Source organism: Pavona decussata, unplaced genomic scaffold (genome assembly GCF_977016875.1).
Source record: "Pavona decussata unplaced genomic scaffold, jaPavDecu1.1 SCAFFOLD_87, whole genome shotgun sequence".
In the NCBI taxonomy this organism is placed as follows: Eukaryota; Metazoa; Cnidaria; class Anthozoa; order Scleractinia; family Agariciidae; genus Pavona; species Pavona decussata.
In genome coordinates this window covers 2,889,008-2,903,605 of record NW_028145504.1, presented here as the reverse complement: position 1 = coordinate 2,903,605, position 14,598 = coordinate 2,889,008, and the positions used below count along the sequence as shown (strand labels likewise).

At 39.6% G+C, this 14,598-nt stretch overlaps 1 protein-coding gene across 2 annotated transcripts; it reads right to left on the bottom strand.

The window, feature by feature from the left end:
* Positions 1 to 6,865: 6,865 nt before the first annotated feature.
* Positions 6,866 to 14,059, bottom strand: LOC146474788 (uncharacterized). Of its 2 annotated transcripts, XM_085116527.1 has the most exons (5): positions 13,464 to 14,059; positions 9,176 to 9,359; positions 8,018 to 8,237; positions 7,281 to 7,364; positions 6,867 to 7,136 (listed from the first exon to the last, which is right to left on the bottom strand). In XM_085116527.1, exons 1-5 carry the CDS (start codon positions 13,992 to 13,994, stop codon positions 7,076 to 7,078), a joined length of 1,080 nt encoding a protein of 359 aa, XP_084972653.1. In that variant the 5' UTR covers positions 13,995 to 14,059; the 3' UTR covers positions 6,867 to 7,075. The 2 variants fall into 2 exon arrangements, with proteins under 2 accessions (XP_084972652.1, XP_084972653.1); XM_085116526.1 differs by having other exon boundaries at positions 6,866 to 7,364.
* Positions 14,060 to 14,598: the final 539 nt, after the last annotated feature.

The following is a 14,598-nucleotide window of genomic DNA, read 5'->3' as shown; positions in this document are numbered from 1 at the left end:
AATAACTGGGAAAATTCTCGCGCTTTGATTGGCTTGTAGCTATTGTCTATAAAGTCGCCGTTACACGTTGAAGCGTTTGGCAGAAACTTTTGTACCACGGCGCAGCAAAACAAGTTTCAGCAGGCGTTGCACCATGTAACAAGGTCGGTTTCGTGAAACTTTTTCGAACTTCCGTGGCGAAACAAGTTTCACGAACAGTAGAACCACTTTCTACTTGTGCAACGGCTCGCAACGGTCGCAGTGGTGAAAAAACAAAAGTTTCACCGTGTAACACTACTTTGTGCCGTGTTTCGAAGCTCCGTTGCACACAATTTTCAGCTAAAAGTTTCAATGTATAACGACAGCTCAAGAGTACAGACAAAAATGACGTCAGATGTGACGCGCGCTGTTTCTCCACCTCATTCCCAGGGTTTTCTCTCTTCCTCGCTCGACAAAGGACCCTTCAAGAGACAGGACCCTTGGTACGAGTTTCAACAGAAAATAAAGCCAATTCCGCTAGTACTTTTTCCATGTGATAATAATTGTAAAAAACAAATTGAAGGCGGCTTTTCAAACTTGGTGATGAAACCTTCAGCTTGTGGTTCCACTTGAATTTTGAACATTTTATGACGTCATTTTACGGCCTGTAAAATGAGTCTAGACCACAGGAAACTGTCGCCGACTTGTTAAATAACACTTGGATTTAATTCTCAGATGTTTGCTGGTGATCAAACGCGATCGAGCTGCTAAACATCTAGTAACACTTTCTTCTGATAAGGAAGGTCAGGTATTTTAAGACCAAAAACGCCCATCAGGCAGACAACTAGAATACATGGGCTGTACTAGTGGAGGGGTTTTCGATCGAATATAGGAAGGTAGTTACTTTGAGGGTGAGTAGATCATCGAAATGTACATGTAGGCTTTTCCTTCGATAAGAAACTTTACTCGTCATTCGGTCTGCCCTTGGGGTAGCCTGGAGATCAACTGGTATCTCCCCCACTGGTGTGTAGCAATACTCCTAGTTTCTTTTCTGGGTGGGATGGTAGGGAGGGAGACAAAACTTTTGGAGAAGAACAAAGGATTGACAGACATTTACTTGTGCTTTGTGGAATAGTCTCAACAACACAAAATGAACGACGTCTCATTTAATCCATGCGTCATTGACAAGTAACACACTAAATATCCATTGGAGCTACAGTCGGAAGCCATTAAAATGTAAATGTCTTCTTCGTGTACAACAAAGTTCTTCACAAACCAATAAATACAGTCTATTTTGTGCAACTATACAAAAATCCACTTTCACTAAAATAGTGGGGCAATAACATGCATATGGGTTTTTTTTGCGGACAAAATATCGAACATGGATACATCAATGTTTTGTTCAATTACGTTATTGTTATGCGTTATAATACAAGTTGTAAAATGAAATAAATCAATTTCGTCCGGGATACCACGATTTTGGATGTCATACATCGATGTTGTGGAGCATACATCACTTTCCTGAATCATTAATTCGTGACTGAATGCAACTAAAAGATGTTCGATAAAACTAAAAGATGGGGAAGCGGAAATAGAAGTGACCGGAAGTCAGCTAAGAGAAAAGGCCCTGGGAACTAACACTTTCAATATGGCGGAAATAGAGGAAGATTAGCAAAAACACTTTTTAAAAGCACAATGCAAGGTGCACGAATTTGGCTTCCCAACATTGATGGATATTTTATGTCTTTGGCTAGGCTACTGGAAAGTGCAGAAGGGCAAATGAACACTGCATCCTACGACTCGGCTGAATTTTTTAGTCAACGTTAACGAGAAAACGATGAACTTGACGTGTACGTGAGGGAAATTCTTGAGGTGACACCAAGCGCTGGTCAACGCCTGATTGAAGGGAGCTTGAGGCAAAGGGGCTTACGAATCCATTGCCATCGTATTTAGGAATCTATTCGAAGAGTGGATCCACTTGTTAGCACTTTAAGAGCAGCACAACAGATAATTCATAGAGTGTAGTGTGCCATGCCCCATTGCGTTATGGTAAAATAAAAGAATTCGTTGAAGCGCTATTTATTTAACACCACCTCCTTTCTAATCTTCTAATGAGTCTCTGTTTAAAGGGGTCATCTTTTTTAACAGGGCCTCCCTTCACCATTAGACCCCACCCCCTCTTTTCAAAACAGTCAGGCAGTTTGTCATTTTTCTAGAGGGTAACACTGGTGTTAAATCTGGGTCGTGCAAGGGCATTGGTAGGGAGGTGAGAATTTTTATATTTATTTATATACATTATTTATAGCGGAGCTCCGCGCGCCGAGGCGCGCACGTGGAGCCCCATTAATAAGAGATTTTAATATACCCATGAAAGCGAAAAATTTTGGTTATGACGTCACTGTCCGACCATCAGTCGTACGTCCGCCCCTCTATATAAGCCATTGTGAAATGCCACACTCAACCTGTGCGGCAACCCGCGTTTTATTTCAGTGGGAAGTGGGATGGCTTACTTCTTTAAGTGAAAAACAAACGAGAATTTTGAAGAGCACTAATTTCCTGTTTTCGTTGAATATGTTCTCAAGCTACATATGTCGAGAAAGCAGGCGACTAATAAGCAAATTTGAAACCTGCGAGAATCTTTTCTCCTATTTAATGATTTTACTGACTAAACTGAATCTAAAAACATAGCAGTAATGTCCAGTAGCACAATACCCTTGTTTTATTACATCAGGATGGAATAAAAATCATCTTCTGTTGGATCCTGTGACAAAAATGTTGAGAGAGTACAAGAAAACGTAAACTGTCGAGATATGTTTTTTTTTATGGCTCCTGGGCTCTTGTTTTTTTTTTTTTTTTTTTTTTTTTGGGGGGGGGGGGGGGGGGAGTTCTGGGTTCCCCGTGCGTCCTCGCTGCCTTGGGGGCCATGGTACACTGACTAGGAGGAAGGGGCTTCATAAAGGAAGGGGCTTTATAAGGGAGGACTTCTCCTCGAGGTCCAAACCCTTACCTTTTTATTTACCATTTTTAACAGGAAAGATAACCTTTTCATATTCCTGCCATTAGAAATGGCACCCCTTTCACAAACCTTCAGTAAACACTCTATCTTTTTTTCTTTCGTTGGGTCCCTACCCTTTTCTGTACACCAGCTCGTAAAATCCTTGCTCTTTTATCAACCTCCGTCCTGTACATGAAAAAGGTTCCCCTTTCGTGATTATTGGTACCTTATGGGTACTGCCCTCCCTCCCGGGGTCAAACGTCACTCTGGAGAGAGTCTATTACTATTATAGAAGTGATAGCAACTGATGTAAACTATCAATCTCAGAATCCTAACGTTTTTGTCAATGCTTTTTCTACAGTACGAAGGGCCTGCACTTCATTTGCCTCAAGGAAAATGAAGAATAATCATGGACATAAGAATGCAGAATGAAATATTGTCATATTCAAAAGCCTTTAACAGTAATTCTGGAATAGAAGGTGACCAATGTCTGCCCTTCAAATCTCCTTTTAGTGTTTCTGATGCCAAACAAAAGAACTTCCTTGAAAGTGGTATGAGAAAATAAAAAAACGTCTTTCTCTCTCGCGAGCTTTTTAGTGTCAAAGAAAATGTATTATGCTTTATATAATTAACTTTTAAATAAAAAAGTGAGTCATTGGATAATGCTGTTACAGTCAGAGTTTTGATGTGCTTAGCTTCGATGGGGTATCAGCCGTTATACATGCTTAACAAATTTCGCTCTGGTCAGTTACTTGCAGACTGAACTTAACAGCAAGATCTAGCAATATTTTAAGAGCCGCTGCCTGCAAGAATCGAGAACTGCATTTCAGCGACCACTTGGTCGAATTTCTGATATTTCGATTGAAGATACCCTTGGATTTACTATTTTCGAAAATCATATTTTAAAGTTCCAAGGTATTTTATTTTTTGAGAAAATTGCAAGAGTTTGAAATGCGGCCAAGGTGCGGTCACGGGCCGATGAAAACCGTGTAAATTTAGGTCAAAGGACGAAGCCCCGTTCACGGTGTAAAATAACCCAATGAACTTGAAACCTTACACAAACCTAGACCAACCATCTTGCAAGAGAATCAATACAATAAACATTCCAAACTCGCTGGCTGCTTTCTAAAGCATGCAGATTTGTGTACGCTACTCAAAATGACCTTGAAACTAATGCCTATTTTCATTGAAATAAAGGTGTTTCTGGTATGTCATTTTCTCTAAATTAAATCTCATATATCGAAAGACGAAGAAAAGAACTTTATTTGTACCAAGTTTCAAGCTCTGATTCAAACTCTTTCCCACTCAAGGAAGATCGAATATGCGTGCGATACTTGCGGCTCGCAATTCACGTCACGAATTATGAGATCAGAACCGATTCACAAACGCTTGACATCTGGGGTCCGTGAATGTTTCCAAACATCACATATTGGGCCCTAAAACTAATCAGACGGACTGACGACAGCCATTCAATGTTTTTCGATCCGAGATTTCTTTCCTGCTCTGCTCTAAAATAATATAGTTATTCCGGTCAGTTAGCCTACGAAACATGTGCAACAAATTTGCATACCATTTCGATGTCGCAGGAAAAAGTAGTGCAAATCATACTTTACAGCTCCTTTATCTTCTTACATGAAGTAGTCGATCAGTAAAATGGAGAAAAGCGTGTGACTTTGTTCCTGTCGTGTTGTTTTGAGTGTTCGCGTTTCGCAGCGACGGCTCAATTCAATAAGCCAGTGTGACACTGATCAACTGTAATTCGATATTCCCTTCGGTGATGTGGGTAACGCGCACGTGACCTGGCCAGGCATTTCGGTATGGAATCCTGTGCGTACAAGCTAGGGCGCTTTTAGGAACTGTAAATAGTGAAAAGTGCTGCTTGTGGGCCAAGCTACGACTACCCTGGTGATGAACACCTTGTCAAGCTAAAAGACTGTACAACAGATGCGAGAGCCCATCTTGCCAGCTTTGATTTTTTTTTTTCGCGAAAAAAATTCAAGTATTAGTGTCATTTCGTTTTTTAACTTCAATTATACATACCCTGGAACGTCGATTTTTTTCGCGAAAAAAAAAAAGAAAGAAAGAAAGAAAGAAAGAAAGAAACATCCATAACCGCCATCCTTACAATTAAAAGTATGAAATCTGTATATTTGAGAGCATAGTAGTGAGTTCCCCACCGACCACCAACCCGACCTCCCCCCCTTCCCCCTAGCTACAAGCGTCAATAATATTGTGGTTATTGTTTACTTTCCTAGACCGTTTTCTCGCTGTTTCTGCCAGTTTCTTTCAACTCTGTGAAAAAAATAATAGTATGAAATCTGAAATTGGAAAATGAATAGGCGAAATACGGCCCTCACCCGCACGTGCTAGTAATAAGGTAGTAACGGCCCTCACCCGCTTGCGCTAGCAATAAGTTAGTTTTCGTGGCCATCACCAGACAGACCAAGGCTGGCAAGATTCCTATCTTCTCGAAAATTGAAAGAAACCGGCAGGAACAACGATAAAACCGCTTTGGGAAAGTAAACAATAACCACAATTGACGCTTATCCCCAGAGGGGATGGGGGTGGGGGAGGTCGCGTTGGTCGGTGGGGAATTCACTACTCTGATACCCTCAGACTACTCTGACACCCTCAAATTTTATATTATTAATTGTGGGGATGGTGGTTATGGATAGATTTTTTTTCGCAAAAAATCCACGTTCCGAGATCTGCATTACTGTAAGTAAAATAAAAAACTGACACTAATACTTGAACGGCGATTTTTTTCGCGGAAAAAACAATGCTGGAAAGATGGGCTCTCAGATCTCTTGAACAGTCCTTAAGCTCGTCAAGGTCATCATCACCAGGGTAGTCGTAGCTTGGCCCACAAGCACTACTTTTCTAAAAGCGCCCTGAACGCACAAGTGCCTGGCCAGGATCACGTGCGCGTTACCCACATCACCGAAGGGAATATCGAGTTACAGTTGATCAGTGTCACACTGGCTTATTGAATTGAGCCGTCGCTGCCAAACACGAACACTCAAAACAACACGACAGGAACAAAGTCACACGCTTTTCTCCATTTTACTGATCGACTACTTCATTTAAGAAGATAAAGGAGCTGTAAAGTATGATTTGCACTACTTTTTCCTGCGACATCGAAATGGTATGCAAATTTGTTGCACATGTTTCGTAGGCAAACTGACCGGAATAACTATATTATTTTAGAGCAGAGCAGGAAAGATCAAAAAACATTGAATGGCTGTCGTCAGTCCGTCTGATTAGTTTTAGGGCCCAATATGTGATGTTTGGAAACATTCACGGGCTCCAGATGTCAAGCGTTTGTGAATCGGTTCTGATCTCATAAATTGCGAGCCGCAAGTATCGCACGCATATTCGATCTTCCTTGAGTGGGAAAGAGTTTGAATCAGAGCTTGAAACTTGGTACAAATAAAGTTCTTTTCTTCGTCTTTCGATATATGAGATTTAATTTAGAGAAAATGACATACCAGAAACACCTTTATTTCAATGAAAATAGGCATTAGTTTCAAGGTCATTTTGAGTAGCGTACACAAATCTGCATGCTTTAGAAAGCAGCCAGCGAGTTTGGAATGTTTATTGTATTGATTCTCTTGCAAGATAGTTGGTCTAGGTTTGTGTAAAGTTTCAAGTTCATTGGGTTATTTTACACCGTGAACGGGGCTTCGTCTTTTGACCTAAATTTTCACGGTTTTCATCGGCCCGTGACCGCCCCTTGGCCGCATTTCAAACTCTTGCAATTTTCTCAAAAAAATAAAATACCTTGGAACTTTAAAATATGATTTTCGAAAATAGTTAATTCAAGGGTATCTTCAGGCGAAATATCAGAAATTCGACCAAGTGGTCGCTGAAATGCAGTTCTCGATTCTTACAGGCAGCCGCTCTTAAATTTTGTAGATGTTTGTTTGGCGTTGGCAGATTTAGGCCGAGAAAAGCATTTACCAGACTGGGGAACGCTAATTATTGGCCATACTTGTACGCGTTGCGGTGTAACACGCCTACAGCAAAAACGAAAACCAAAAAGAAGAAACAGAAGAAATTGATCTACTCAAGAGAGTATCAACGTTTTATTCGTGCATATAGCCTCCACAGTTTAAATCTGATTTAGAATTTCAATTTTTTGTTCTTGTCTTCTTTCTTTTCCCGGCTTGTTTCTGCCTCCTTGCTGGACGTTTCATCGTCAATCGACTTTGACTCTTCATCGTCAATCGACTTTGACTCTTCATCGTTAATCGACTTTAACTCTTCATTGTCAATCGACTTTGACTCTTCGTTGTCAATCGACTTTGACTCTTCATCGTCAATCGACGTTGACTTTTCATCGTCAATCGATTTTGACTCATCTGTGATGAGTTCCGTGGAATCTCTCACGCAAACTTTGCGTCCGAAGAACCTGAAGACAAACAACAAACCAGAAAGACTTCAAATGAGTAGTTGTATGTAAAGATATTGAGACATTTGGTAGTTGCTACCCCGGGGGGGACAGGGGGGGGGGGGGGAATACACAGGAATATTAGTGTAGAAGTGGTGCAAATGAGATCACGTAGTTGAAAAAACAAAAAAAATTATTCTATAACCATAAAACTGGACCCCAGAAAAGTCCAACGGCCAGAATTCAAATGTAACCCCCAAAATTCAATTGTTCCCCTTATGCATAAAACCCTAACAATAAAGCCCCTACTTAAACCTTATCCTCTCAAAAATGTCTACCGGTAATAATGTAACTCAAAAGGTTTCCAGTCGCACATTTCAAACACAAAAATGAGTGATTGAACTTCATTTAAGAGCCGACCTGTACAAACCTAACGAATGCAGTACTGGCTTCTTTTTAAGTCGTTCAATCCGTCTTGATTAACCTTTCGCGAACTGAATGAGAAAGTCTCAAAGTGCTTACGTATGTGGCTATCGACTGTACTAGCCTAGGCCTTGCACAAGAATGATCGGATTTACAATTTGCCATCCCTTAGAAGCATTGTTTTATCACTTTGATCATTAAACGATCATCAACAAATAACTAACAAAACTGACATTAGACCAGCCTCCTACCCAACAGTCCTGCAGGACAATCCTTTCTTGCAGACGTTGGATCGCTCTTCACTCCGTCTGAACAAACCAACATCAAACATGCTGCGAATGGCGTTACCACATGTGGTTCCCTCATCCAGCTTGGCCATACACACCCCACTGAAGCGACTGATGTCAGACTGCTCTTGGCAACTCAGCTCTTCTTTGGAATGACATTCCCTGTCTGCGTCACAGAAAGTACCTACAGAGAGAAATATTTTCTTAGGGATGGTGGTCTTCAATCTGTCCTGGTTTGGTCATCTTGAAGCAAGAGAGGATAAACCCTGCTGCATGATAGTTCCTGTCATTGCTAATTCCCTGCACACCTCACTCTTTTAACCATCTTCGGTCGTTTATGTCATTAACTGTAATTTCTTTGTGAGGTTTTCTAACCCTGGGAGCAAATTAAATGCTTCGTGGTTTTCCTCATGTTGATGAACGGTACATCATGGCAAACGAAGTATAGTGGAACCTCGATTTAACGAATTGCCAAGAGACTAGGGAAATGGGTCTTTATATCGAGGGTTCCGGATATCGAGGTTCTGTTCCATACATTTTAAAAGGCCGGGCCTTATACCGAGGTCTTCCTTATATATAGAGGTTCGTAAAATCGTGGGTACTCTGTAACGTGACGTGCAATGAAACGAAGTGGTTGCACAGGGTGTACTTTTCGGTTCTCCTGTAAACAATCCGAATACCTTGCCCTTATCTATAAACTATTTAAGTATTAGACTCGATGAGAAGTAAATACGTCTATGGAAAAGAATGTTGAGGTGAGAATCTCATTCAACAAATTTTTGAGCTTTTGTCCGCGTCAAAAATTAGTTAAAATCGTCTTTAAAAGTTGGGTGACATCACCTTTAGTTTCCTCTGTAATTCGTCAGCAAAACGCGCGCCACCTTCTCATCTAATCAGCAACAAAAACGAAAATAATGGACACGTGCTCACACGCGCCGGTTATACGTATTTGCTTCAGTTCTGATTGGTTCATTTCAACGTTTGCGTTTGTTGTAGTTGACGAGAGTAATTACTTGGTTTTTGGTTTTACAGCATTTAAATGAAAGCGGCTCTATTGTACAGCCGCAATAATCAGATGTGACCCTGTTGATATCAGACAAGTATAAAAAGGGATTGTCAAACCTAGACTTCCTTCCTCAGAATTTGCAAAACAGCGGCCCCAGGTGCATCTGTATTTCCCGCCCTTCCTGTCGCACTGTCCCTTCTGTGTGCAGGTTGCCCCAGGGTCCAAAAGCTTCTTGCAGACGTTAAAAAACGCGTCACAGTACATTCCTGTTTCCTTGCAATCTTTGGCTGTGCTGCATTTCTGAAATACGCAGACATACGAATCAACTTTCAGTATAAAGTATATTTTTGCGAACCAAAGAAAGATTGCTAAGTTGGATCGGTTTGCATAGCACACTAGAGGGACGTCGTATCCAGGACATGTTGATCACAAAAAAAGTTGCTTCCAGGAGAGGCACCAACCCCCATTGCAAACCTACTCACAATAAAGAAAACAAAATATAACTTAAGGGAAACAAACATGCTCTTATTGCCCATAGTAAGAAGCACCAAGCATGGTCTTAGGTCTTTTCGGTACTTCGCTGGCAAAGACATGGAATGCGCTGCCGGACTCGATTCGGGCAATGGCCGGCACAAGCGAATTTCTAAGAAGTATTCGTCATGCAGCATTTTAAAATTGTTATTATTGTGGTTAGCTCTTGAAATTGAAAATTTTAATTTGTAATTACACATGTATTGATACATGAATGATTAGAATTTCTACATATTTTATTTTTTTAAATTTTTAGATTTTAGATTGATAGCTAATTTTTATCTTTCTTTTTGTTTTTGTAATGTTTTTTTCCTTGTTTTTGGGCTTCCTGTAAAGTAGCTTTTAGCTAAGTGGAGTGCCACGTAAAATAAAGTTCCAAGTTCCAAGTTCCAAGTTCCAAGTTCCAAAGACAGAAAGCCTCTCCCGTTCTAGTAAATCTAAAACCTCTTTGCAATTATCCATTGTATCACTAAACGAAAGAGTTGTTCCTTACGTCTTCGATATCGTTAATAGCACTGTGCACGTTAGGACCATTTTTTTTATCGGTATCTATACTCTCACTCGATTGAGCCAAATGAAGGAGCTCCTGAGTTCCGAGGTTCACGCCTCTGCCCCCTTCTCCCTTGTTGAATAGCACAGTAAGCAGGTTGCTTCCACATTGAAATTTAATCCAATGTTTCTAGCAAAACATACTAGATTACATTTTTATTGGGGATGAATTGGCCATTCCCTGTCCAAACCCACTATTATTTTAGAACTTTATAGTTTGACGTCATTGCCCTGTATCTGCCGGAAACCCCCACAGACTCTTCGGACCAGAAAATCTCACAACTTTTTTAACGTCGCTAGCTTTCAAAGTTATTAAAAAATAGAAATTATCTTTATGAATACTGTGCACATAAAACAGTTTTTCGATCCCGAAATGTTACGAAACATTTCGAGAAAACGCACGTCAGGACGTGTATACGGCACGGATTGTTACCATAGTTACAAGCTCTTCCAAACATGTATCAGTTATCAAACAATTCAACTTGATATTTGTTTTGGATGGTCACTACTCAATTTATAGCTTATCATAGTGCCAAATGTAAGAGATCGATGATCCGCTCTCCACCAGTTGCCTGAATGTATATTAAACCGGGGGATTGGGGAGAAATGACGGCGAGAACTGTCTACAAAAAACCTTTACATATTGAGCAGCTTTTAGGTTTGGTGTCAGGCCGTTTCGAACTTCATTCTGACACCAACTCACGGTTATATAAATTATACTTTTTCTGCTCTCAAAATTTTTATGATATGTTGCTTGTGTTACAGATATTTTTGTCATGGTTAAAAAAAGTCATAATTTGGACTTGAAAATTATTTTAAGTCTAGCAGGTTATTTTTCAGGTACCGGTCAAAACGTCAGTATCACCTAAACGTAGTTACTAAAACAAGGAATGACCTAAAATGATCTAAAATGACCTAAAATGACCTAAAATGATCTGAAATGACCTAAAATGACCTAATATGAATCTAAAATGACCTAAAATGACGAGTAGGCAAACAGGCTTGAAAACTGAACAGTGTTTGTATGGAAATCCACGTTGTACTTTAGAATTTTAAGCTTTTATCGTTTTAGACTTGTATGTATTAAGTAGCTATATGATTTTAGCTGGTGTATATCCTATTTATTTTCTAATTCATTAGTTATCTTATTTAATTATTTAGACACGACCCCACAAGCGAAGCGTTGCTTTAATACTTATCGTGTATAAATAAAGATTATTGATTGATTGATTGATTGATTGGTTATTGATTGATCCGATGTCAAATAATTTTGATAAAACATCGCTTCTAAAAATTAATGAATAGGAAACTTTTAGCACTAGAAAGAGGATTAAGAAAAAAAAATGGAGGGACGTAGCTGTGCCAGAAAGCGTCCAGTCGTGTTTTGAATTTTTCATACATTTGTCTCGATAGCGAACCAGCCGTGAACGGCTACTAAAAATAGTTCGCGGGAAAAAATACCGAAAACCGTGATAAGGCCTATTGATGCACAGATATGCCTTTACATTGTTTACAAAAGCGTTTTATCAGTGTTTACATAAGTATTTAGCCTTGTCGCGTGGCTTTTAATGTGCGACCGAAAAACGAACCCGATAAAAATTGGTCAGTGCCGATATTTTTGGGTCTTTCAGACCAACCAAAAAAAAAGGAGATTCGCTCTAGTGAGGTTTGTTTACGCAACTTTAAAGAGGTTTACGGCAAACGGCAAACGGCAGAAATGACCACGTGACCATGTTTATCCTTTATTTGCCGCTCGCTGTTTTCAGTTTCTCAGAAAAATTGAGTGTTTTTGCGTTAGAATTAAAGGCCAGAATTATCTTGTACTATTTTCATCTACGTACTCATATTTTCAAAAAAACATAAAACGCGAATCTCGCGTTTGCCGTTTGCCGTAAACGTGGTGCTTAATCTCTCTTTTGTCATCGAATTAGCTTACGTGCAACCATCGGCACTTTTCGAGTCTTCTTCTGACTGACAGCAACTTCCTGGTATCAGCCTTTACTTCGATAAGCACTCAGTTCTGTAATTCTGTAATTTTATCTTGGTTTTACTTCACTTAGATCATTTCAGAATATTTCAGATTTATTTTAGATCATTTTCGGTCATTTTAGATCATTTTAGGTCATTTTAGGTCATTTTAGATCATTTTAGGTCATTCCTTGTTTTAGTAACTACGATCACCTGGAGATCAAATCAGATCTTACGCTTGACATCTTCTGCTATTCATCACTAAGAAAATCCTTTTTTTCCCAATTCTTTATCTTTATTGTCTTTCGGTTTTGAAACTAGAAATACGTGACTCACAAAACCTCGCGAAGCTGGGTGAAAAGCCCTCTTTACTCGTATTGTAGCATCAAATGAGGAGATTAATAGGGCAAAGCATTTTCTTATTGATGAGCATGGTCTTTTCGTAGTTCCACAGGCTAGTTTGCGGTTGAAAATCTATTTCTGACGCGACGTAATGTACAACGGGCGTGCAGCGCTGTCGTGTTCGATGGATTTATTTCCCACGGAAAATTATTTTACCGCGGCCACAAAACGTGTAATTTCTTCAATGCAATCTTTCACAAAAAGGATTTCTAAAAGAAAGGGAAAATATTCTGGAGAGATGGTTCTGTATCCAGTGAATATTGATGAACATTGCAGTTGAAATTTAATCCTGCACGCATATTTTTTCCGATGTATGCAAATTTGCTCCACACGACGCCAGACAGTCTGACATCATTCATACTTTGTTTTTCACTGTTGCCAGGCAACAGTGCAGACATCCTCAACGATATAAATATATCTATATCTAAATATAGTTCGCGCGGCTTAGCTCCCCTTGGGCCGACAAATTAATTAACCTCGCTTCGCGAGGAATTAATTGTAACATTTTAGCCTTGGGAATTTTTATTTATATAACTAAAAACATTCCGTAGTAACAAGATGCAAATAAACATTGGATAACCTGTAACCAACACAGAGAGCTACTGAAGTATAATGCACGTTGGTGGAGCGCAATCTTCTGAAAGTTTTACATTAATTCCATTATCTAAACATATGTAAAGACTACATCATGAACACGCATCAATTTGTATCGTCAAATTGTATAATTCTTGGAAAAGTACAGCTTCGTTGTTTTGGATACTTATTCAGTCTAATAATTTCCAACAAATATAGACAGCTTCACCAATGTTCGTGCTCTTTGTATCAATAAAGAAAATGTTCGGCGATAATACACGTACAATGGCTAATTTATCGAAAATTAACATCCATTCCATGCCCGTATTTAACATCTAAGGAAATAAAAAACCGAGTAAAAAGGCTTCAACAATGACTTACCTCTCCCTTAGCATCATTGAAGACTGCAGGCTCTAACGGTCCAAGCTCAAACTCCACCAAAGGAATCTTTATTTTCCCATCTTTACCCTTCAGAAGCTTATTTTTATCCAGGGTGGTGAGTTGCTTGAAAACTTTGGACACAACTCGTGGCGAGGTCTTGCTGTCCGTGGAAACAGTCTCTGAAGTAACAGTGTATGTCTTGAACGGACCACGAGTAGAGTTCTTCACCTTTGTCGTGGTTTTCAGATTTTTCTGTTTAGATTTATCGCCTGGGACGAAGTCACTCAGACCCACTGGCTGTTTTCCCGTAAAGAGATCATCCAGACGTTCCCTCATGTTCGACAAGATGCCAAAATCAGGAACCGGAATGCGAATAGCGAAATTCCTGACTTCTGGTTCGTCATCGGAATCAATCTGCTCCTCGCTTTGTTTCTTCTCCTCCTTTTTCAGTTCGTGCTTTTTAGACTTTTTGGCGTCGATTTGCAGCGTGGCTAAAGCCAACAGAACAAGCAAAACTGCTATCTTGTTCATGTTTGTGGAGAAATTCGACTTTCCAGCCTTTGAAGTCAAGACAACGATATTCAGTTTCTCTCACGTTGTTTATCTAACTAAAGGTCCACACGTTGGCTTATGCATTTTGTTATAACAAGGTTAATTATTAATTTGTTGAGATAATAACGCAGAAATTATCGCTAATGGAAAGCTTCCTTTGTCTTATAGATGGGCTTTTAAAAGTGCTTAATTACTGGCAGGTTCTGATGACTCTTGCGTTGCGGTCATGTGCGTTGCAGTATTTTTACTCCCGTTGCAGTGAACTACTGCCAAACGTAAATTTTGATGGGATTCGAGACGCACTGAATTTGAATTTACCCGGAAAGAATTATGTTGCTTTGGCTTGAGATTGAGATTTAGACAAAGTAAGCGTATACATAATCTTGTCATCTTCCACAAATAAAAGTGACCTGAACTATGGCATCTATTTACCCTTTTAGAAGTCGGTCAGAACGTCATTCTGGGTAAGATGTCACGTTAATCGGATACATGTGCGAAACAGACATCAACGAATATTCTAAGTGAATCAACCATATTTTTAAAAGGATCGCTGTAAAGATTTGCTATAACTATAAGGAACGAA